Source organism: Leuciscus leuciscus, assembly GCF_965113295.1.
Source record: "Leuciscus leuciscus genome assembly, chromosome: 13".
Lineage (NCBI taxonomy): Eukaryota > Metazoa > Chordata > Actinopteri > Cypriniformes > Leuciscidae > Leuciscus > Leuciscus leuciscus.
In genome coordinates, this window is record NC_138737.1 from 7,971,404 (window position 1) to 7,995,131 (window position 23,728).

At 36.9% G+C, this 23,728-nt stretch overlaps 1 protein-coding gene across 2 annotated transcripts in view; it reads right to left on the minus strand.

The window, feature by feature from the left end:
- kcnn1b (potassium intermediate/small conductance calcium-activated channel, subfamily N, member 1b) overlaps nt 1–23,728 on the minus strand; it is a 36,546-nt gene that overhangs the window by 5,568 nt on the left and 7,250 nt on the right. For both annotated transcript variants that reach the window (XM_082187303.1, XM_082187304.1), the window contains exons 2-7: nt 16,029–16,481; nt 10,726–10,821; nt 9,560–9,978; nt 4,378–4,519; nt 3,301–3,411; nt 2,800–2,927 (exon numbers count right to left, since the gene is read on the minus strand). In XM_082187303.1, coding sequence (XP_082043429.1) covers nt 2,800–2,927; nt 3,301–3,411; nt 4,378–4,519; nt 9,560–9,978; nt 10,726–10,821; nt 16,029–16,481 — 1,349 coding nt within the window. The remainder of the gene's footprint in view (nt 1–2,799; nt 2,928–3,300; nt 3,412–4,377; nt 4,520–9,559; nt 9,979–10,725; nt 10,822–16,028; nt 16,482–23,728) is intronic.

A 23,728-nucleotide genomic window follows, 5' to 3' on the forward strand; every position in this document is an offset into this window, starting at 1 on the left:
CACTTTGTACTTTTCCACATGTGCTTGTACTGTTTTAAAGATGAACTCTCAATTTTGGGAGGGCCAAAATTGGTCTGTTTTTTTCTGTACCCAGACCTCCATAGTTCCCTGCACTCCAGATGAAATCGTTACCTTCTCCGCAGTTCGAGAAACACAGGCCGATTTGAGTTTACGAAGCATTTCATGTGCAGATATTTATAGAATTTTATGATTGTATGCATTAGGCAAGGGAATGTTTATGTGGTCTCGTAAAAGTAAAGGCCAAATACATTATAAATGAATTGTTGTGCTCAGCAGTCGCGCTTTCAATTTGACTGCGTGCCAAACAAAAGCAGGACTGGCGATTCACATCACAGAACCTATAACACGGCCAGAAAATGTTACTGCACTTAAAGGATTAGTTCAGCCAAAAAATACAATTCTGTTCATCATTTAATCAACCTTATGTTGTTCCATACTTGTATGGCTTTCTTTGACAAATTTTGCATAATGCACCGGTCACTCTTTTTTGTGTGAATACGATGCACAAGGACCAGATCATTCAACCAGATCATTCAATTAAATTAAATTAAATTAATTCAGAGTCATTCATAATTCATTCACAAATCAGTATGACACACATTTGGAACAACATGAGGATGAGTAAATAATGACAGAATTTAGATTTTTTGGGTGAATGGTCCATTTTAAAAGTGAATCAACCAAGTGAAAGGAAACGAGTACCAAATGCTGACTTGTGTCTAAACGTCTCATGCAGTCTCTCGACATTCACATTTGGTATTTCTCTAAACGCATCTCGATAAAAATTATTTGCAATAGATTTGTGTTTGCAAGAAAACACTGCAGACCACCAGACTAGCAGATTGTACATGGTGGTACGACTAAAAGGATCAAAGTGCAGTGTTCTTTGGAAATCTGGTACAGGCTAGATGAATGAATTTCGGACATTGTGGCATCTGATAAATTTGAAGCTGAGAAGATGCGAAGAACCTTTCCTTTCAAGTACCTTAACAGGTTGGTAAACCATTCAAATCTCATTTGTCTAAATATCCTTAATGGATATCAAGTCTAAACAAAAATGATGCCCAGCTTCAAATGTTTTTGAATGTTCAAATGTTCATCATGTTGGTTGATATTGCTGAATAAGACTTGTAAAAATGAAAAGAGGTTCCAATGGTAAGGAAAGAGAGAAGACATGACTTACTTCTGAGCTCTGCAGTGATTTAAGGCAAAACAAATGGAACACAGAATACATTTTTTAAAACCCTCAAGTTGCACACCACACCAAAAGTAAAAAAAAAAAAAAAAAAAATCATTTGATTTGCATCGCCAGACCATTTAGCAACATTTTTGTCTCCCTTCAATTTTTCATGGTATTTCCATAAATAGTGAAAAATGCTTCATTGCTTTTGCATGAGCTGAAGGTAAACACTATTCTGACCAGCACATATTCTGTGTGAGCTGAGAGCGAGTCATGTATCCAGGTTACTGTCTACAACACCAGTGATATTTCATTATGCTCTATACCAGTTTCACACTAAAAACTAATATTCTGTTGAACATTCTTTTATATAAGAAGTTAAAGATTAATATAAACAAATTAAATTAAAGCAATGGCAAGTAGCCTTCAAATATATCTCAATTACTGTTGCTTCAAGTTCTTCCAAGGAATTATTCCAGTAAACAGTCAGTTATAAAGAACAAAGAAATAATTAATAGCAGTGAGTGGGTTTGGTTTTTTCTTGCCAGTATCAGTGTTTGATTAATAACATCATAACAGACAGAGGCAGCCTGCATTTACACTGGAAGTTCCAATGCGCTGGTCCGATATTGAGACAAATCTTTTTTGCCTGTTTACATTCACTTAATACAACCCAACTGTTTTTACATTAACATCTCGCCAAGACAAAGGTGCATTTGGTCATTTATGCACACAAGTATGTAGCTTGTTCAATAAACTAACCCTAATCCTCACTTCTTTTATTATCAACATCATCTTGGTACTGAAATACTGTGGAAAGACTAGTCTAAGCCATTCTCAAGATTTCAGCCCATGATCTGACAGGTAAAACTCACAAAAAATTAGGGATGTGCCTGAAGGCACGGAAAATGACGGGGAGACCCTAAAGAGACATGGTTAGGCTTACTGTGGTAGTCGGTTACACTACAGTACATCAGAGATGACTGACAGGGCGATGGAGGAGGATTTAGTGCGCAACAGATCCAGAGCGTCATAGACAAATATCTTATCTTGTAAAATATGCGGTCAGTACCGATGCTTCCGATACACATTGGAAATTGGAAAGTGAATGTAAAAAGCGAGCATTCAAAAGTCTTTTTTTAAAAAAAATGTTTTAACCCTGCATATTGATAGCGGCCCTCTGATACCCAAAAATTATATACAATATTATTACCCAACTATATAATTGTGAGAGAACGCAAAATCTCCTTCAATCTCATATATTTTTTTCAATCACCATGTCCCTTTAGGGGCTCCGTAGTACACATAATTTCCTTTCTGAACATGATATTCAGCTTCGGGCACATCCCTACAAAAAATGCTGTAAATAATTCTAATACATTAGGAAGGAAATATGAGGTTCAGTCTATTCAGTCTAAATTCAGTTTCCAAAACTCCATATAATTTTTGTTATGCGAATAGATTCCCTAAATTGGAAAGAGTAAACTAAATCCAGTTTTAAATTACCATACATTTTTGATTAATCTTTCATCTCACATAAAAAAAAGGTGGACAGCAAACGTAGCAATACAAAGATTAAATGTTGCGAATATACGTACTGGTGAATGGCCTGTAGAAACTTGCGCTGATGTTTTCGGACCTTGGCATGGTCAACCTTCTTCACAAGCTTTGTGTGTTTGTAGATTAGCCATGTTTCCCTGAGTACATTAGCAGCCGTGTTTTTCACCTGTCAGCAAATGAAGTCCGGTTAAGAAGATGATATTAAATATTCATTTTAAAACATCAGTACAGCTAGACAGAAAGAGGTACAGGTACAGTATGTTTGGAAACTTACAGCAACATTACAAATTTAAAGTGAATACTCCTGAAATACAGTGATAAGTGCTAGTTGTAGACACTGCATGTAATGGTGAATTAGAGATATGGGTGAGATATGCTTGCCAGTTTTTGTCTAGAAAATTATATCATCAAGTGAATGTTGGCTAGTTTCCACAGCTTATGCACCGTCAACATTTGGCATTAAGTGCTTTTTGCAGTGAGTTTGACTGCTCCATTTAACACTTTATGTTAGTTAATTCTGTATATTAAAACATGCTCACTCTTTTGCAGAGTTGAGTGTCCATCATAAAGTTATGGACATGCTTTTCAGCCTTGGTGAGCTCTAGCTTCCGGGCTACGACAGCCACCACTAGGGCAGTGCAGCCGGCCCCCTGAAAAAAACACACAGACCACAACAAAATTCTTAGGCCCTGTCTACACAAGATGTGTTTGGTCGATCGGATCACAAGTAGACGAGGGAGACACATCCTCGTTTACACCTGGTCTCTTTTGGCCACTTTCAACCACTTTCTTCAAGGGGAGGGTCTATGGCCGGTAAATGTATGGGTTTTTTCAGATCTTATGATTTAATGTACAAAGTAAGCTTATGCAATTTACATATGAACGCGCATGGAGATGATGAAGAAACAGGGAGCAGCAGCTTTAGTTTATGCTCTGTTAGCCGCAAGACCACGCTGAACGCGGTGAGTGCGTGTTAGAAGTCAGAAATGGTGCTTGGTATGTTTTTCATCTTTTTTTCTCCCATAATGTTTATGCATTAGGTCAGTAGGCGGACAGTAGCCGGTCTTTTTTGGCTGTTCGAAAGCATTCGAATTTCGAACACATGAGCATCTACACTACGAAAGCAATCTGGTCGAATGCATTTTCAACTACCTCTGGAAGTGGTCGAAAGTGGATAAGCTCAAAACGTTTTAGACCCCGTTTACACCTGTATTTAGTGTCGTCCACTTGTGATCCGATCGACCAAAACGCATCTTAATACCAGGTGTAAACAGGGCCATAGAGAGATAATTCAGAAAGCTTTTTATATATACAGTTCCTCTTTAAAATGGCTTCACAGCTTGACTACGTTATGGCTGAATGGATATTAATTACTATAAAAAAATATGCAGATAAACCCACAAGGATGTAAATGTCTCAAAAACAGAATTTAATGTATTTTTTTTTTATAAACAATTCCTCCACAAAATGGCTTTATGGCCTAATGACGTTATGGCTGAGTGGACTCTAATAACTGTAAAGTATATGCAGATAAACTCACAAGGACATAAATGTCTCAAAAATAGAATTTAAATGGAAGACTTGTACATAATTAGTAGGGTAAAAGAGAGACGCACCATGATTCCAGTAAGGAGACACACTCCCTTCCCACAGTACGTGTTAGGCACCGTGTCACCATAACCAATAGACAGGAAGGTTATGGAGATTAACCACATGGCTCCCAAGAAGTTACTGGTGACTTCCAGTTTATCATGGTATCTGATGAGATAAAATAACAAGAAAAGAAAAAAAGCTGGGATTAATTCAAAAGAGTGACTAATTAATGCCTCATAGAATCAATCTCAAAAGAGAAAAAGTTAAAGGTGACCCCACTACGAGTTTATAAAATAAAAAAGCTAATTAATTAAAAATATAGAAGTTTTAAATCAATTTAAATTGATACAAATGATTAAATATAATACTAGCTACATTTATGCTGACAAACAAAATAAACTTGAAAAAAAATGTATAAAAAATTATGTTTACAAATTTTTTTTATTATTTAAAATTGAAATAAAAATGTAAAAACATAAATGAATAAATACAATTGTAGCTACATTTATGTTGACAAAATAATAATAATTCTCATAGCTCATTCCAGGTTTTCGGACCCCTACTTGATACGACGTGCTGCTGCAATCATGTTTTCATAGATTTGTCCTATACTAAATGATATATTTACAAAAGCTATTTACAAATATTCCCCTGAAATTTGAACAGCACTGCACATGGACACTGTTGCACGGCTCAAGCATAAAGAATGACCTGTCCGAATCAGCGGCCAGGTACACTTCACATTAGGGGTCTTTGAGAAGCCCAATTACATTTGAAGGGTAATCTTAAAAATGACCTAAAGTGGAATATCAATAAGTATTGAATGCAGCAGCATATATCAATATTCAGGCCAGACCGCACTGGATAAAAGGCGGACAGCTCAAATATAAATCAAGGTGCCTTTGTGTACATATTTTCAAAGCAGTGGTGTCCATATTATGCTCGTATGAACGAGAGGGCAGCCAGGGTCCATTAGATGGCTTGCTCTTCTTCCCCCAGTGTTCTAGCTCGGTCTTGTGTGGAGAATGCGTCTGTGTAAAACTATTGTGGAAGTCACAGTCCATTACACAAGCATAAAGAGGGTATATGGAAAAACATGCTGGCAGTGTAACCAAATCCAAAGCTGCCATGAACTCAGATAATGCACTGCTCTGACAGTATGGAGCACATAAGAGCATTCAGGCAGTTGATTTCAACAAAGGCACTTAAGCATTATCTCAAATCAGAGAACACTTGTTCCGAGAGCTTCATTTGTACACATCAAAGAATCTTAAACATAGATTCAACCCTTACAGAATTTTACCAAGGTAACCACAATTCCCGCCACTTACTAAAGTAACTGCTAATGGAATAAAACTGTGTTCATTTGATATTCGCCGCCGCCATTATCATCAAAAGTAAACAGAAACGCTCCAAAAGCTTCTTATTAGTTTTTTTGTACAGCAGAATAAAAATTACAGTAACTATAGTATTTTGGTGATACTGTGGTTAGTTACCATGGTAATTTTCTGTTAAGGGAACAGAATGCCACCTATGTTGATTCTTTCAGATAAAAACATTCATAACAAAACAGTCTACTCAGTTCAAGAAACACTCGCCCCAAACACCCTTAGACAAACATAAAGGATAAAATAATTAAAAAGTGATGAGGATGATGATGTCAAAGTTTCAAAACGAGGACTTCCTTGGCCTCAAATCCATCTTCCAACAGCATGAAGTGTCCATGTGCTGACTACGGGGTAACTCTACATTTATGTTCAAATGAATCAATCAGTGAGTTTCCAGCTTCTATGTCCATGAATTTAACTGAGGACTCATTAGCTTGAGTGCTATTAAATGAGGCCTGTCGACTAGCCTGCCGACAAATGATTTAAAGCGAGGAGGTAACTGAGGCCATTTAGAGGCGAAGCGAAGGGAAATACAGTCTCTGAGGGTTCCAAAGGTGCTGATAAAGCACCTCTCCATTCCTCCGACAGATACATCCACTGTAACTCTAACACAGGACATGACAATACTGAAAAATAACAAGCTAGCATGACAACTGACTAGCACATTAGCTTAGTTGGTGTCCTCAGCACTTTTTCCTCAACCTCAGTGGAAAAAATAATTTTATAAATCTGTATTTTTGTCTTGCTTTCCAGTAACGATATGTAGGCATGCTCAAAACAAGATCAATTTATCTGAGAAGCAAAACTGTATAATGAGAGACCTGTATCATGATTTTTTTTCATTGTTTTAAGTATAAACACATTTTTTCTGATTTATTCTCAAAACAAGAAAAAAAAAAAATCAATGAGGTAGGGGAAAAAATCTACTTCATTGGAGATATGAGTGTTTCACAACTATGGGCACTTTTATTGTTGTAAATGGTGAGACTTTTGACTGCACTTTTATTTTGTTAACCTTGTTCCAGATCAAGTTCCAAAAATATTATTAAAATATTAAATATTAAAAATAGCATTTTTATACACTTTAATACTTTTATTTATGTAAAAAGAAAATACACCAGTCCTCAGTTGCATCATGACCAACTGATAAAGTTTTACCTTAGTGTACTAAATTACTATGTAAAATAAATAAAAACTAACACCACAACCATGCTGTAATATTGAGTGGGGAAAAAAGTGTGAGAAGTGAAAGTGTGAAAAAGATACTTAAAGGAGAGATTCTGAAGAGTTTAGGTAAAAAAAAAAAAAATTGTTGATCATTTAAACAATTATTTTCAGTCATAAAATATGAAAAACCATCATAAACCATTTAAATCTATAATAATCAAACAAACATTTTAACATTTCATATTTTTAATTGACAACACAACTATATTGTAATTATGTGTGGAAAATATTATTTTTTTTACATGTAATTGTACTTAGGATGCACAAAACTTATCCACAGAATGCTATTAAATAATAAGACTGTGGAAATGGTGGAAACAAATTTCTCCTGGCTGTGATGCATTTATGTGAGCTGTTAGACATTGTTAGTGAATAGTGTGTCTATATTCTAGAAGTGAAAAGTGCCCATAGTTGAAGAAAACCCATATATACTCAATGGACTATTGTTGTGGTGCAGTGCAGTGAAGAAATATCAGATGATGTAGCACATATAGTCTAATGGGTAAGAAGTGGGCGCAGAACCTGGCTAAAGGGCTCAGGATGACCTGATTAGCATAGCTGTGCTGCTCTCTCTATGTTTATGGGTCATGACAACATACTGGATCTTTACTCTCCCCCACGGTCTAGGTCAAGATGGTATCTTGGTAAGAATAGCACTTTAGATCACCAGAAAAGGTCACATATCTGACAGCGCTTTAGGAAAAGAACAGGCTGCCATGAACATGATGACCACCATGTTGACACATGGTGTCAGCTGCGTGAAAATCCCAAAATCCAAAGAATGACTCAAAAATGTAATTACCTAACACTAAGACCCCTCTACAACAAAGGCTATAAGATGCCCGACCATTTATAGGAAAAAACAAATGAATCTGAATTTGGAAAAGAAAAGAATTTGGGATTTCCAGGATGCCAGCAAATTGCCGTTTTGCCAGTATAGCTCATCAAGAGAGATGAGCAGAAGCTAAGAGCCAAGTAATAGTTTTTCCTTGCAGATCACAGACTCACTTTGGACCCCTATCCAGCAGCAGCCATGTGGGAGAAACATAGAACAAAACACGCGTGAACAATGAAACACGCACACATTCGCTTGCCACTGACATCACATTTTATAAAGGCAACAACATAGGGTCTTGACCAACTGCATTTGATGGGAAAAAAAATACATAAATAGTTTAAGAAATCATTCACTCAAAAATAAAAATTATGTCGTTATTTACTCGCCTTCATGTTATTTCAAACCCATAACTGACTTTCTTTTGTGGAAGCATATCCTGGCCACTCTTTACTAGATAATAAGAAGTGAATGGGGACTTAAAAAGGGTTTTCTTTAAAGGGATAGTTCACCCCAAAATGAAAATTCCCCCATCATTTACTCACCCTCGTGTTGTTCCAAAACCATAAGACTATCGTTCATCTTTAAAACACAGATGAAGATCATTTTGATGAAATCTGAGAGCTTTCTGTCCCTCCATTGACAGCTACGCAACTGACATTTTGACGCTTCAAAAAGTTCATAGATCGTAAAACTTATCCAATATGAATTGAGTGATTTAGTCCAAATTGAGACACGATCACTTTATAAGACGAACAGATTTAATTTCGACTTTTATTCACATAATATTCATCAACGCACACATCAGTTATGGTTCGCTTGACATGCGAAAACCAAAGAGGTTCATTCTCTTGTGTTATGCAGCACATTTGAACTTCTGTTTTTATTCGCTGATCAGTGTTTTGATGTGAATAAAAGCCTATATTCAATCTGTTCATCATATAAAGCGATTGAGTGTCTTCAGAAAATTTTGACTAAACCGCTCAATTCATATGGATTAGCCTAGTTTTATCTCTTTATGAACTTTTTGAAGCATCAAAGTGGTAGTTGCGTAGCTGTCAATCAAGGAACAGAAATCGCTCAGATTCCATTAAAAATATCTTCATTTGTGTTCCGAAGATGAACGAAAGTCTTACAGGTTTAGAATGTAGAATGAGGGTGAGTAAAATGATGACAGATTTTTTTTTTGTGTGTGTGTGTGTGTGTGTGTGTGTGTGTGTGTGTGTGTGTGTGCGAACCAACCCTTTAAAATGACAAACAAACCAACATAAAATACCATACAAGTAATTAATATGACTTATGAAGCCATTTGATAGCTTTGAGTGAAGAAAAGACTGAAATGTAAGACGTTGCTCCCCTACTTCTACTAAACTCTAAAATGGACAACAAAACCCGTACGGACAACAAAAACAGTATATCAGCATCATTGGCTCCAGGTTATAATTTCGATCTGTTCATTGCACAAATTATTGTATGACTCCAAAAGACATGGGAAATAGTGCATGAGTCAAATTGTCAACTTTTATGGTGCTTGTTTTGTCATTTTGATGCTTGACAGCCCCAGTCCCCATTCACTTACATTATATGGAAATGAGAAAAAAAGACCAGCCAGGATTTTCTTAATTCACATTTTTTGTTCCATTGACAAAAGAAAATTATACAGGTTTGGAACAACATGAGGGCTGCGTGAGGGAATATTCCTTTAATACTCCAGGTACAAACAGTGTTTCTTAAGAAATCAAAGGTTTATCTCACCTCTCACAGACATGCACTGTCCAGGCAGCAATGATCCATGATGATATGCTGAAAACCAGCAGGACTGTGCCTGGGCAGATAGTCATCAAAGTCTTCATGACAAAGCGTGTGTTAAAGTTGATCTTATTGAGGGCTCCGATACTGCGTGACGAGGCGTCCGTAAAGAGCTTACTGTGCAGGAGCATGACTCGGCCAATCAGATACAGCCGCAGGAACATGGGGATGGAGAGGATGATGTCCACGTCTGCATCCGCCACAGACGGTAGGTAGGAGTAGGCCAGGCGGGCGGTCCATGTGAAGACGTACTGACCTGGAATAGGGTGGATGGCACACACCAGCAGCTCCAAAACGATAAAGAAGATACGCTCGTATGTCATGGCTATCCGCCAGTCATCTGCTCCATTGTCCACCATGAAGAGCTAGACGTTAGACAGGGAAATGTTTTTAAGGAATGAACAGATTCTCTGAACAGGACTATGATCTTCATTGCAAAAAATATTACATTTTTGCCTTATTTTCCATTAAAATATGCCAACATTTTTAAAACAAGACTACAAACAAGAGAGTATTGTGTGTGTGTGTGTGTTTGTTCAGTAATTAACAAATGTTTAGATATTATTTAATAGATTAAAATTATATTGTATAAATGTACCATAATCTATTCTAGTCTAATATAATAATACATAAATGATATAAAAACATTATTTGTGGTATTAGTATAGTTTATTTATGACCGATAGTTTATTTATGACTATGATATGGATTTTTCTTCTCTTTTGTTTCAATCAGGAATAAAGGTTTTCAATTGTTCATCCATTCTGTAATTTGACCATCATCTGATGTTCCAAGTCATTAAATAATGCCCACAAACCAACTGATTGGCAGGCCTGTATTGAATTACATCTCCTATTAGCCATAAGCCCCACTTGTAATACCATCATTAATCAAAATCAGTGTCTTCTCTATAAAGACCTTTTAATGGATAGGTAAAATGGCACAGACACTGAATGCAGATATCAGGAATTACAAAAGCCAGGGCAAGTTTTCATTCTGCTGCTACTATAAGTCATTAGGAATTGGCATAAGTGTTTCCTCTGCAATCTTTTAGGCTCCTGTTTCAGTCTCTACTCTAGTTTATGGCTTCCAAGGCTGAGTCGGCTACTTACCTGAATCTCTCGTGCGTGGTACATAATGATCAGACAGAGCAGAATTACAGTGGAGAGGCTAATAAGGCATTTCAGTGCAAATGAATATGAGGATTCCTGCAGAGAAAGTGGGGAAAAAAACAAAAACATTAGTTTAAAATTTGTATGTTCATATTGCTGATCTGTATGTGTGCGTGCGTGTGTGTGTGTGGGTTTGTGAGAGAGAGTGTATGCAAGAAATGACAATAATGACAGTTTGATTCCCAGGGAACACGTATACTGAGAAAACGTATGCCTTTAAATGCACTTTCTGTTTTACTTTAATGTTGCCCACAAGAGCAAATGTATTCACGAGGGATAGACAAACACAATTTCTTGTGACAGCAACAGTATAGTGTGCACAAGTCTTGAACATGTGCTATATGCAGCATACAACAGTTTGTGGAATTTCAACTGTAGGATTCATTATTTTGAATCCAGGAAGAATTAGCATTTTTGAGTAATATATTCCTTTGAGAATGGAATTTTTAGAATACCACTACTTCCAATAATTGAAGAGTACATTAAGGTCTGTTGCTAATATTACTTGTTGTTCTAACAGAAATTACACACAGTCCCACTTTAAAAGTAAATGTCAAACAGTTTTTCCCCCAATGTTGCTAAGAAGTTGTCACATAAAGACTACAACAGTTTTGCTGATTTGTCCAGCAAGTAAACTCAGATGCTTGTGGAAGTTGTAGTTTATGTATATTATACAACTTATGCTTTGAAAGTATTTTTACTCATAAATCGAAAACTGCTATTCTAAAAAACTCCCCAATCAATGGAACCAATATGGCAAATTAGCATTCCAGGTTCAGCCCATAAATTCACATCATAACTGAATATTTTAATATACATAAACCAGAGAACAGAAAAGGTTTGAGGACCAGCTTAGAATGCAGACTGGTTTTAGATGTTCTTTCAGCCTGGTTGGGAGATTTTAGTATATAATACTGTTCAAAAGTTTGGGGTCTGTAATATTTTTTTTAAATGTTTTTAAAAGGGGGTTCTTATGTTCACTAAGACTGCATTTATTTAATCAAATCTCCCAAACAGGCTGAAAACATCTTAAACCAGCCTGCATTCAAAGCTAGTCTTCCAACCTGGTCTGTTGTCTGGTTATAGACTGATTTAGCCAGTTTTAAGTTGGTCAATCTAGGAGCTTCAGGCCAACTAGACCATCTAAAACCAGCTTGTTGATTTTTTTTCCCAGCAGGGAAATATAGCATGTGTTCATACAATTCCAACAGATGTAGCCAACACTGATTTTACTGCACAAAGCACACCCATTAGTTCAATATTGAGTTTTTTTTCCACACAATCGTGACTAGAAAGGAACATACCAACAATCATCTGTTTCTGTCCCTCAATCTAAGCTCTTGTTCTCTCTCTCTGGGTGACAATCCTCATTATGAGATCAGTGCAATTGGAGCTCATTAAACCTTTCTGACTCTGCTGATACACTGGAACATGCTGTGCTGGCTAAAGGGAAGGTAAAAAAAAAAGAAAAAAGAAAGCTCCCCCAGGGATTGTCTAACTAACTACAGAGCCAGCCATTCACTTAGGGCAAAATAATCTGCAAACAGATTTACCATAGCACCATATGAGAATGACACACCTTGTAGGGGACTATTTTAATGGTCCGGCTTGGAAACGAGCTAAACAGAGACTATGAACCAACCCAAAATCCTTTGGATTGACAAGATGGCCTAACTGTGCTTAAAGGGTTAGTTGACCCAAAAATACTATAAAAAAAAACTATAATCACTGGTTTACGGTAACGGCCGTACGCGAGTTGAGTTCCGGCAGAACAATGACCTCTGATCCGACCGGAAGCCAGTGATTATAGTTTATTAAGTTATATGGATATTTTTCTTACAAAAATGCATCACTTCACTTCGGAAGGCCTTTATTAAGCCCCTGGAGCTGTGTGGAGTACTTTTATGATGGATGGATGGATGGATGGATGAGCTTTTTGGAGCTTTTCTCAGGCTCCATTCACTCCCATTATAAAGCTCAGAAGAGCCAGGATATTAATATAACTCAGATTTTGTTTGACTGAAAGAAGAAAGTCATATACACCTAGGATGGCTTGAGTTGAGGATAAGTAAATTATGGGATAATTTTCCTTTTTGGGTGAACTAACCCTTTAAATGTCTTCAATGATAATATACAATCATCATCTTTTCTTTCAAAAATAGCATTTTTGAATTTCTGAGGATAAAAGATATCTTGCTCTTACTATAGCTGAGCCCATTAAGCTCCCTTAAATAATTAAGCAAGGATATAATTAAAGCCAATTAGCTCATTCAGGCCCTTTTGTATATAAGCTAAACCTTGGATTGAAAGTGTGCAAATGCTTATATGAACAATTACACGATGTAATGGTCAAGAACATGTTATAAAGATTTCATTGATTGATTGATGCTCTTTGACGCCTCTAACAATTAAACAAGTGCACACACAAAGTAATAGATGTCAACGATGAATGCATCCTTTAGTGTTTTTAAATGATCATAAATAGATCAATCCCAGACTTCAATATGCTGCAGCATTTAATTACATGGTGTGAATCAAAGTAGTAAGGATGAAATAAGATGTATAAAGCTGATCTTGCAGAGGTCAACATGCAATATCTTGATACATCACTGCCCTCCTAAAAAAGACCATCTTACACAAGCATGAATTTTAATGGTGGTTCAGGTTTATGCTGTTGAGCACTGGTCTAACTTGTGGATCAGCCATTCTCTTTACAAGAAAAAAATGCTGATTAACCAGAATGGTTTTACTGGTGAAGCAGGTTGAACAGGAAAGTCTTGCTAATTAAGTTACTGTAGTTAAGAAGTCTGTTTTCAAACCAACATCCACATCCAAAGGCATGCAAACTGCCAATAGCCTGCAGCTTAATATAGCCTACAGCACCCTCAAATATTATTTCTGCACTTGGAACACAAAAAAAAAAAAAAAAAAAATTATGATAATTATACAAATGTATTTGAATTGAGTAACAAAATATCAAGTGTAGTTTATTTGAAAGAAATACACATTGAAAATGTTTAAGCAAAGAATTTCATAAAATATGTTTGTTAGGTTTCATACACTGTTATTGTAATGTTATTTATAGTATTTATTAATATTTTGAATTCTCTCTCTCTCTTTTTTATTTCATTTTTAGTTCTAGTAATTTTAGTACCCCCCACTTATTTGTGTCAGTTAGTTGACAAGGCAACATTTCAAATTTTTTAACTTTTTTCATCTAATATTTCTATTCCATTTTATTTCAGCTTTATTTCAATTACTGAAGCCAGTATACTAGTTTACTAGTTATTATTACAAGGCTCTGTAGAATACTTGATTCTGATTGGTCAATCACGCCATCCAGCGGTATGTTCCCCAGATAACAACCGCTCAAAACAGATAACGCAGGCTCATCCGGGTTACTGAAGTCAGCAGCGCTATACATTGCAAGGAAAAATGTTTTCCTCGTGGAAGTTTTGCATTTGGTGAGCTAATAAATTATTACAATTTATTGAAATATTTTGTGTAGTTATTTAATTATGCCATCCAGTATTGCGGACTCGCTCTCTCTTGTTTCGTACAAACACAACTGTTGGATTATAAGATACAAACATGTACAATTTTAAAACAGTTTATTCGGAAACCAATATCTCTTATCTCCATAATTACTGTATTTATGTGGCGAAATGCTGTGTAATAAGTATACCGTATCTCTTAAATGTCCATCTAGTTTGAACTTGCCGTGCTGCAACTGGTGGTTTCTGGTTGTTGAATGTTAGTGGTTACATTATAACAGTCATAACAGTTGTAACAGTTATAACTGTTACATTATAACAGTTAATTAGATGAACTACATCTGCTACATCTGCTACACCTGCTGAAGAAATCATCTTTTACCAGCCGGTTAAGATGGTTTGATGGTCTGTTGGCTAGTTTTAGGTTTTTGGGGATTTTTTTGTACTTTTTTGCTGGTCAGACAGGAAAGAACGGCTGGTTGCCTATCTAAACCGCCTTGGCCAGGCAGGGAGACCAGCTTAAACCAGCAAACCATCTTATGAACCAGTTGGCTAAAGGTTAGTCCGAGAACATCTTTAGCATAATTTGCTTGCAAATGGTTACTTGCCACTTGGTTTGATCATTCATTCATCTAATTCATCTAATGCAATGAAATTCAGACAATTTCAGAGTGACTTAAAGGGTTAGTTCACCCTAAAATGAAAATGAAGTCATCATTTACTCACCCTGCTGTTGTTCAAATGCCATATGCACTTCTTTCTTTTTCAGACCACAAAAGGAGAGTTAAAAAAAAATTCCATATAATGCCAGTGAATAGAAACCAGCGTCCTTTTTTAAAAAGACGCTTAAGTGTCACAGAATGATCCCATGCGACACGTGCTGTAAATTCCAGGTGTTCTGGGGGTATATGATAGGGTTTGGTGAAAAACAAACCAAAATTGTATGTATTATTTAACGAAATTGGCGTTGGGCTTCTCTGAAGCTCCACGCAATTCACTCCATCTTGCCCAGAAAAAGCACTCAAGCTATCGAGAAATCAAGATTAACAAAAACACGACCCAACCCATGTAGGCCTACCCTCTTCTCTGAAGTGAATATATCCGTTGTGTTTGTCGAAACAAGAAGTTATCGCATCTGTCAACTGTCATTCTGACTGTCAGTTCCAGTCCGGCAATTTTTGACTCCCTGAATAAAGTACACGGATACTTTTTTTAGGGATTTCTAGGTGTTATGTCGTGTTTTTGTCAATCTTGATTTCTCACAACTTGTGTGATTTTTCTGGGCGAGTTGGAGTGAACTGCAGTGCTAAATGCTAATAGAGTCTCATGAACGTGCACTGCACGTCGTGCAGCCATGCACAAAAGACCAACGGCCAAGGTCAAGGATTTTGTTAAATAATACATAAAATTATTTTTTTCACCAAACACTATCGTATACTCCCAGAACACATTCGGAAAATAAGGCATGTGTCGCCTGGGATCATTCTGAGATAGTTTTGTGACTTTTTTAAAAAAAGCTTTAAAAAGCTATTCAGCTGCCATTAAATTATGGACGAGCACAAGCGTGAGTTTTTTGTTTTAATTCTCCTTTTGTGGTCCATAAAAGAAGAGCAAACAGCATTGAAAAAACAGCAGGGTGAGTAATTTATGACTTCATTTTCATTTTAGGATGACCTATCCCTTTAAGTGTACAAAAACTCTTTGAGGCAACTCAAAACTTCAGAATATCCATGTCTGAGGAACTTTTACCTTTGTATAAACTCCCCAAGAGAGTTCAGTCTCCGTCACCATGACAACAATCCCAAACATTCCAAAAATCAGGGCGTAGTCGCTAAGGCGCTTGCGTTTCTCGAACAGCACCCTCCGGTGGCCGAGTTTATAGCCAATGTCCTTGTTCTTCTTATGCGGAGTGCTGCAGGGTCTTTGCCTCACAAGGTTCTCGCTGGACTGCTTACTAGGGTCTTCCCCGTTCCCTTTGGAGACCACCACCTCCAGGCCGGAAGAGTGCAGGGTCTGCAAAGGCTGTGTCTCAGAGTCCAGCTCTGCCAGGTTCCTCCGGGATGCCCCCAGACTGCCGAGTGGTCTGACTATGCCCCCATTGTACTTGCAGCTGTTCATGGCTATCTGAGGATACTGTGGGCCGCCGTGGGACAGGGAAGGCCCCGATCCAGCATGGCTCAGCCTGCTGGCATCCGCATTCACCTGCCAGAAACAAGAACATGTTTTATAGATTTTATCATTGTCTTTTGTGTCCAGGATCTTGTGTACTGGCTTAGAGAGAGCACTGCCAATTCACAACAATGCCTGATTTAATGGATATTTCTTTAGAAAATTACATTATAAATGCCAGCATCTACAGGGTTCACAATGCATGCAGGAGGAGGGTCGTCTACTGACCGTGACTACTGAAAGCATCACAGGGTTAAATAAAGAAAAGCTGAAACTTGTACAGTAAACACACTGAAATTTTCAACAACAAAAAAACAGTTGATGGCCAATATGTAATACTGGTCAAAAGTTTGGTGTCAGTATTTAGTAAGAAAGAAATACTGTTATTCCACAAGGAATGCATTAAATTGATAAATTAATAGATTTCTATTATAAAAAAATCTGTTCTTTTGAACATTTATTTAACACAGGGTATCATGGTTTCCACAAAAATATTAAGGAGCACAACTGTTTTCAACATTGATAATAAAAGAAATGTTTCTTGAGCACCAAATCAGCATATTGGAATGATTTCTGAAGGATCATGTGACACTGAAGACTAGGGTAATGCTGCTGAAAATCACAGAAATTAATTATAATATTATATATTAATTAATTCTCCATTGTTTTTCAATGTAAACGTGCTACACGGCTTTGACTGCTGTGCTCGCATCTCGGTTCTTTTGCAGCGTTTTGTGCATGACGTGGCGTTCTCAAAACACAAACATCAAAATAAGTTAAACATTTTTTAAAAAGAAGCCTTTTTAGACCTTGTGGGGGGTTTTTTTTCACACCACTGACCAACGACCTTTTGCTGTTAAAAACGTGTTCTGTGTGAATGGCCCCTAAAGGCCCGTTCACACCAAGGATGACAACTACAAAGATAACGATAAAGATATAGTTCTAAAAATCATTCTCAATATTAAAGAATACCAAACTCCACACCACAGCTATACCGATAACAGCACAGAGAAACGATATAGTTGGAATCACTTTCAGAGCGATTTTATCCAGCTTATGAACGATAAAAAAAATACATAGTTATCGTTCTTGGTGTGAACGAGCCTTAAGGGTTAAAATTTGTCAAGAAAATTGTTTGGTGTTTTGGTATTCAACCGTCAGCAGAGTATAACAGACCAGGGCTGCACAATATTGAGAAAAACTGACAGTGTGATATTTTGATTTCCTGCAATATATATTGCGATATGAAAAGATGATTTGAATAGCTCTTTTATATTAACCCTCTGATGGTCTTCCTTTAGCAGTCACAGTGGGGGCCTTCCCGGTCATAAATGACCGGACACCTAAAAATGAAACTTCCTCCATCCCAGTAAAAACCAATGCAATTTATTTTTGTTCTATAATATTTATTCTTTTTAATTTAGAATTTTGAGACAATTTGATTGAACTTATTAATATTTATGCAATATTTATAGTCCATTTTTTGCCATTGGAAATAATGTTTTTTTTTTTTTTTTTTTTTTTTTTTAATAAAAAAAATTCTATGCAGTATTTTCGGGTAAAATAGAGACTAGGCTTTCAGAAAAAAAATAAAATAAAAAAAAATTAATCAATTTATTAAACATAAAATTAAATAAAACATGTTATTGCATGGGTTTACCACTAGATGCCTGTATAGCTCTAAATGGAGATGTTTGTGAATTCTAGTTGTTTTTGGACCAAATTACTTACTTTTAAGATGTGGATTTAATGTATTTTTGTAGAAATTCTCAAATAATACTTTTTGCCAAGGTTTATAACATTTTATTAATTATTATTTTAATAATTTTAATAATTATTATATTAATTATATATACATATATTAATTATAATTATTAATTATGTTATATTTTTCACTCTTGATGTTTTAGAGCTTCACCCCTTCATAGCTGAGCACTATTTTTCTGCATCGTGGCTGATTTGTAGAGAATTTTTGTGTTTTTGTCAATTTCCCATTCATTTCCTATGGGGGTAATTTTGACCGAAGACCAAAATCATGACTAATTTTTGTACGACCACTTAGCATGCTCGGATCATGAACTCAATTTTTTTGTGTGTTCACATACCTAATGCCAGAAAAGTCACCAAGTTTCGTAACATTCTGATGAAGCTGTGATTTTTAAAAATTCTAAACAGATTTTTGTAATCTGAATTTATTGGTGTGTATGTGTATAAACGTGTGTTTGTATGTGTGTGTGTGTGGGTGGGTGTGAATTTTTTGCACTCTTGATGTTGTAGAGTGTCACCCCTTTACTACGGTGTACTTTTTTTTAGAATCGTGTCCGATTTGTAGATTGTACAGACAAAAATTCAGAGAATTTTTGTGTTTTTGTAAATTTCCCATTCATTTCCTATGGGTCGGTCATTTTTGACCGAAGACCACGAATGTGACTATTTTTTTTACGACCACTTAGCATGCTCGGATCATGACCTCAATTTTTTTTTGTATTCACATACCTAATCCCAGAAAAGTCACCAAGTATCATAACCTTCCGATGAAGCAGTGATTTTTAGAAATTCAAAACAGAAAATTATTCGGTCAGAAATGACCGAGGACCATCAGAGGGTTTTAACATTGGTGACAAACAGCTGAGGGTATATTAGTATTTAAAGGAGCCGTATGTAAGATTGTGGCCAAAATTGGTACTGCAATCACTTTCAAATTACTGTAGAGGGGTGTATCCCCTCCCCCTCCCCCTCCCCCTCCCCCTCCCCCCTGACTCGAGGTTGCCAGATAGGCTGCAGGATCCAGCAGGATTGTAGGCTGCTACATAGCTGTGGTAACTAGAGCAGAGCTGGCAACCCGGATTAGAGTTCTCAACGGGTCGGGTCGGCCCGACAAACCCGATGGGACCCGCCGGTTCGGGCCGGGTTCGGGTCGAAAATAAAAGCAAATGACTCGGGTCGGGTCGGACCTCGGGCTTAATTTTTTCCGCTCAGTAAAAAACAAAAACATGTATTAATCATCGCTGCTGTTCACCGTAAAGCAAGTCTGGCTGCTGCGTGCAACGTGCATCATGGAGAGGGGCGGGGGCAGACGCCGCTGCGTGCACGCCTTTAGCCTGGAGAAGAGGATGGAGTTGGTGAAAAGTAAACTTGCCGCAGGTGAATTCACCGTCGCTACTACAGACTATTTATATATTTAAAGTTTATTGTTTCAGTTGTTTGTATTGTTAAAAGGCGTGAACATTAAAGGTTGATTTGAATTCGCGTCTGCTGGTCATGATAATACGTGTATGAGAAAAAAAATTCCGACGCGGCGTCGGGCCGCGGGCCGGGTTCGGGCAGATAATTCATGTTGATGTGTCGGGTTACATCGGGTCCGGGCTTTAAAAGCCACGGGCCGGGTCGGGTCGGGTTGTAATTTTCAGGCCCGTTGAGAACTCTAACCCGGATGCCGAAACAAAACTGACTTCGTGATTGGTAGATAGGTGGAGGGTGGAGCATCAGGCCAAAACACAACATGACGACATCAACATCAGTTGAGGGCTGCAACTTCACTTTTTAAATGACAATATCCTGGCCGGACTACTGTTGTCAGTGATATAAGTATTTGAAATGAACATGATTTCTTAATGTCTAGTGACATATCAGGGCCATTTTATGATTAATTGAAATACATTTCTTACATACAGCTCCTTTAAGACCGAATGCACAGATCCAATATAATGATACGCATCCGTTTTCTTTCTCAATTGTTTACAACACATAACCGACCGTGTTTACATGGATACTTGCTGAGACGGGCATTTTGACTAAATTTTGCGTGTCTATTCAAGCTCAAAAATAAGAGACAGGGAACTGAATTCGGTGTTCATGTTCCAGTCTTCTTGCACTTAATGTTAAAACTGACAGGACTTAAAAACAGATGCAAATGATAAACTTTCACTCTATGATGGTTAAACTTTGCAATTAATCTTCGAATAACATGCATTTCAATCCGGGGGAGCAGCTGGCCCGTACGTATCACGGATCAACTACGACACCTATACTAAAATTGTGCAGCCCTAAAACAGATCAGGTTTAGCTTACTAGTTTGGTACAAGAAAAATTCAGACATTTTCAGAAAAACATTATTAGAGCACCTCAGGGAAAAATTGTGAAATGATGTCAATAATAATAATAAAAAACGATGTAACATTAAAAGCACGGGATCATGGAAAAAAAAAATGGGACCATGCAAATAGTTTTTTTTTATTGTTCAGAAATTAATTATATTAGACCAATAAATGTGGCAAAATACTTGCGATAATGCCTATGAAGATCATAAAAAAAAAAAAAGCTTGTTCACAATAATCTCACATTATTAAATTATTTCTGAATTAAATTTTTATTCTACTGTTCTAAATTTCGTGGCAATAAGGATCAGTTTCTGTTATCTAGCTCCTGCTGCTGGGCTGACACAATGCCAACTCATTTGCAGAGACCTACTTCTGTAATGTCATTTTCTGATAGGCAGCTCACAACGTAGACCCACATTCGAACCGAATAGAGAGACGCCAATGGATTACAAATTAGAGTAATGACAGCTTCTTTAAAAAAAAAAAATCCTAAATAACATATACATATCTAACATACACAATTATCACTGCTGATTAGGCATAGTTAACCAAAGCTAGTTGTGGCACCACCTGGAAACTCGTTCCTGTCACAAACCTGGTTTTGCTGGTTTACCTGAACCTTCTTAAAGATCACATTGAGTCCACGACCACTGCTTGAACCTCCATCCTCCTCAGACTGACACATAACTGACAGTTTCGCTGTTTTTACTTGAAAAAATATGTTACTGCACTAGGCTGTCTATATGCAGGAATTAGCACTGCTACTACTGATGATAAGCTGAGCTTAGAAATAACACAATTCAGGACTAGAAAAACTAGCATTTAGGACCCCCAAAAGTACATTTCCATCAAGGCCCCTCATTTGAGACAGTTCTCATGCAGTCTTTCACAAGGCTTTCTGCTAACATGGCAACAGAGAATATTTATTTTGTACAGCTTTTTATTTGTCTCATTTTTTATGTTTTAAAAAAAAAAAATTGTGGGAAGTTCTCCAAAAGTACAGTCTTGCTTAAACGTAGCCACTAATTTAAGATTGTGTCTTAAGAAATATTTTGACCAACCAATCAGTTAGGACTAGTCTTGAAAAAAAAATGCAATCAAAATTCAATGTTACACTTGCTGTTTCTTTGTATCAATGTACTAGCCATTTTTGAGTGAAATTTATTTCTACAAGATTTTTGTGAAGTGTAAAAAACATAAAAATAACGTACAATCTAAACTTAAATTTAACAAAACCCAACCCCTAAACCAAATCATCATTGTAATAGGAAATAGTTACAGAATTGTAATAGTTTTCATATGATCAAAATCATAACTTTATCATACAATGTCAAGGCGTACAAATTATTACGCATTTTTAATGAGAGCGTGATGGAAAAACAAGCTAGCAGAAGTATGAAACTCTAAGGACAGAAAGGACACTTACTGTAGGAACACACACACACACACAATTATATCTGGAGAACTTCTCCTTCAACAGATGTCTCTGAAATACTGTAGGCTATAGAGAAAAATATAGCCCATCTTGTCCTTGCGCTGCTTATGTGAACCTATAGTACCGTGGCCCAGTAGTGCACAACACATGAAATTTAAAAAGCAAACAATAGAAATGAGACACAGTACAACGGAAAATGTACAACACAACGGAAATAAGCCACAACACAATGAAATAAAGCCGCAACACAACGGAAATGCTCCCGACCACTAGAGGGCTCTCGGAGCGCGGTAAAGTTCGTTTTTCATGCCACTGTTCTGAATCAGCAGTCTAAAAAATATATCAACATCACGATTAGTTTTAACAGTATGTAGTCAACCATTGTATATCGAGTCGCGTTTATTAATTCAAAATCAGCTACGTGCATTATAGCTGCATATTTACACTCTAGAATGCTTTGACGCGCTACCACTGCACATGATCCGGAACGTCTGCCAATTCCACCAAGTGGTTAAAACTTATAATTTGTATTAATTAAAACATTCCAAACCAGTTCGTTTAAAATCCAAAGCTTGATTGTATTGGACTTACAACAGGTGACTTTTTTCCAATACCTACCTTCATGTTACAGTAAACAATTATTTTTAGGAAACAAAATTTCTGTAATATAACAAGAACTAATCCTGGTATTGATATCTTACGACTGCCGACTCCTGGTATTGATATCTATAAGACCTTATGTAGCCCCGCCCCTTTTCAGCGCTGCACTCATTGTCTTTTGACTTCCGGTCTGTATTTTCACAGCGATTCTGCGTGTTTATTAATGAACGGCTCGTTTTAAAATATTCCCGGTCGACTGACATTTGTTAAGTCATCTGCTTTAAACATCACAGTCCTCATGATAACTTTCTTTAACTTTACATTAAGTAAATCCACTTCAAAAGCGAATTACTCCTGGACAGCAATGCCATAGAAATATATAGAGCGACCGCAAAAACGGAAGTTAAAAGACAATATTCTAAAGATGGCGGCGCCCTCGTTTCTCTGGCGCACAAGGTCTTATAGCAGTAGCAAGGAAAACTAACTTTACCGCGCTATAGAGCCCTCTGGTGGTCGGGAGCATTTCCGTTGTGTTGCGGATTTATTTTGTGGTGTTGTGGTTTTATTTCGTTGTGTTGTGGCTTTATTTCAGTGTGTTGTGGCTTATTTCCGTTACGCTGTGGCTTATTTCCGTTGTGTTGTGGCTTTATTTCGGTGTGTTGTGGCTTATTTCCGTTGTGCTGTGGCTTATTTCCGTTGTGTTGTACATTTTCCTTCCTGTTGTGGATTCATTTCGATCTTGTGGCTTAATTTAGTTGTGTTGTGAACTTATGACTGCTTTTAAAATTTTGTTGTTGTGCACTACTGGGCCACCGTACTATAGTACTTCAAATACAATGGAGGAGAAATAGACATAATAAAACAGACCCAGAACTGATTTCCAACAAGCAGTGGCTATCTCTCTGATGAAAAGGCTCCAGGGATCAATTGCAATACATAGCAAAGCTTCTGTCAAAACTTCCACTCTTTCCAAGGCCAACATGGTCTGCTACTTGCCAAAAGAGCGCTTTTTTTCTATCAATGTCCACAGAGAGCCAGCAGTCATTTGTGTTATTAGTCTTTCTTCCTGTAAATGTTAAAAGGTACAATAAACTAACATTTGTTCCAGAAAGATCAAGTTGAATATTAACATTATCCTGAGGTTT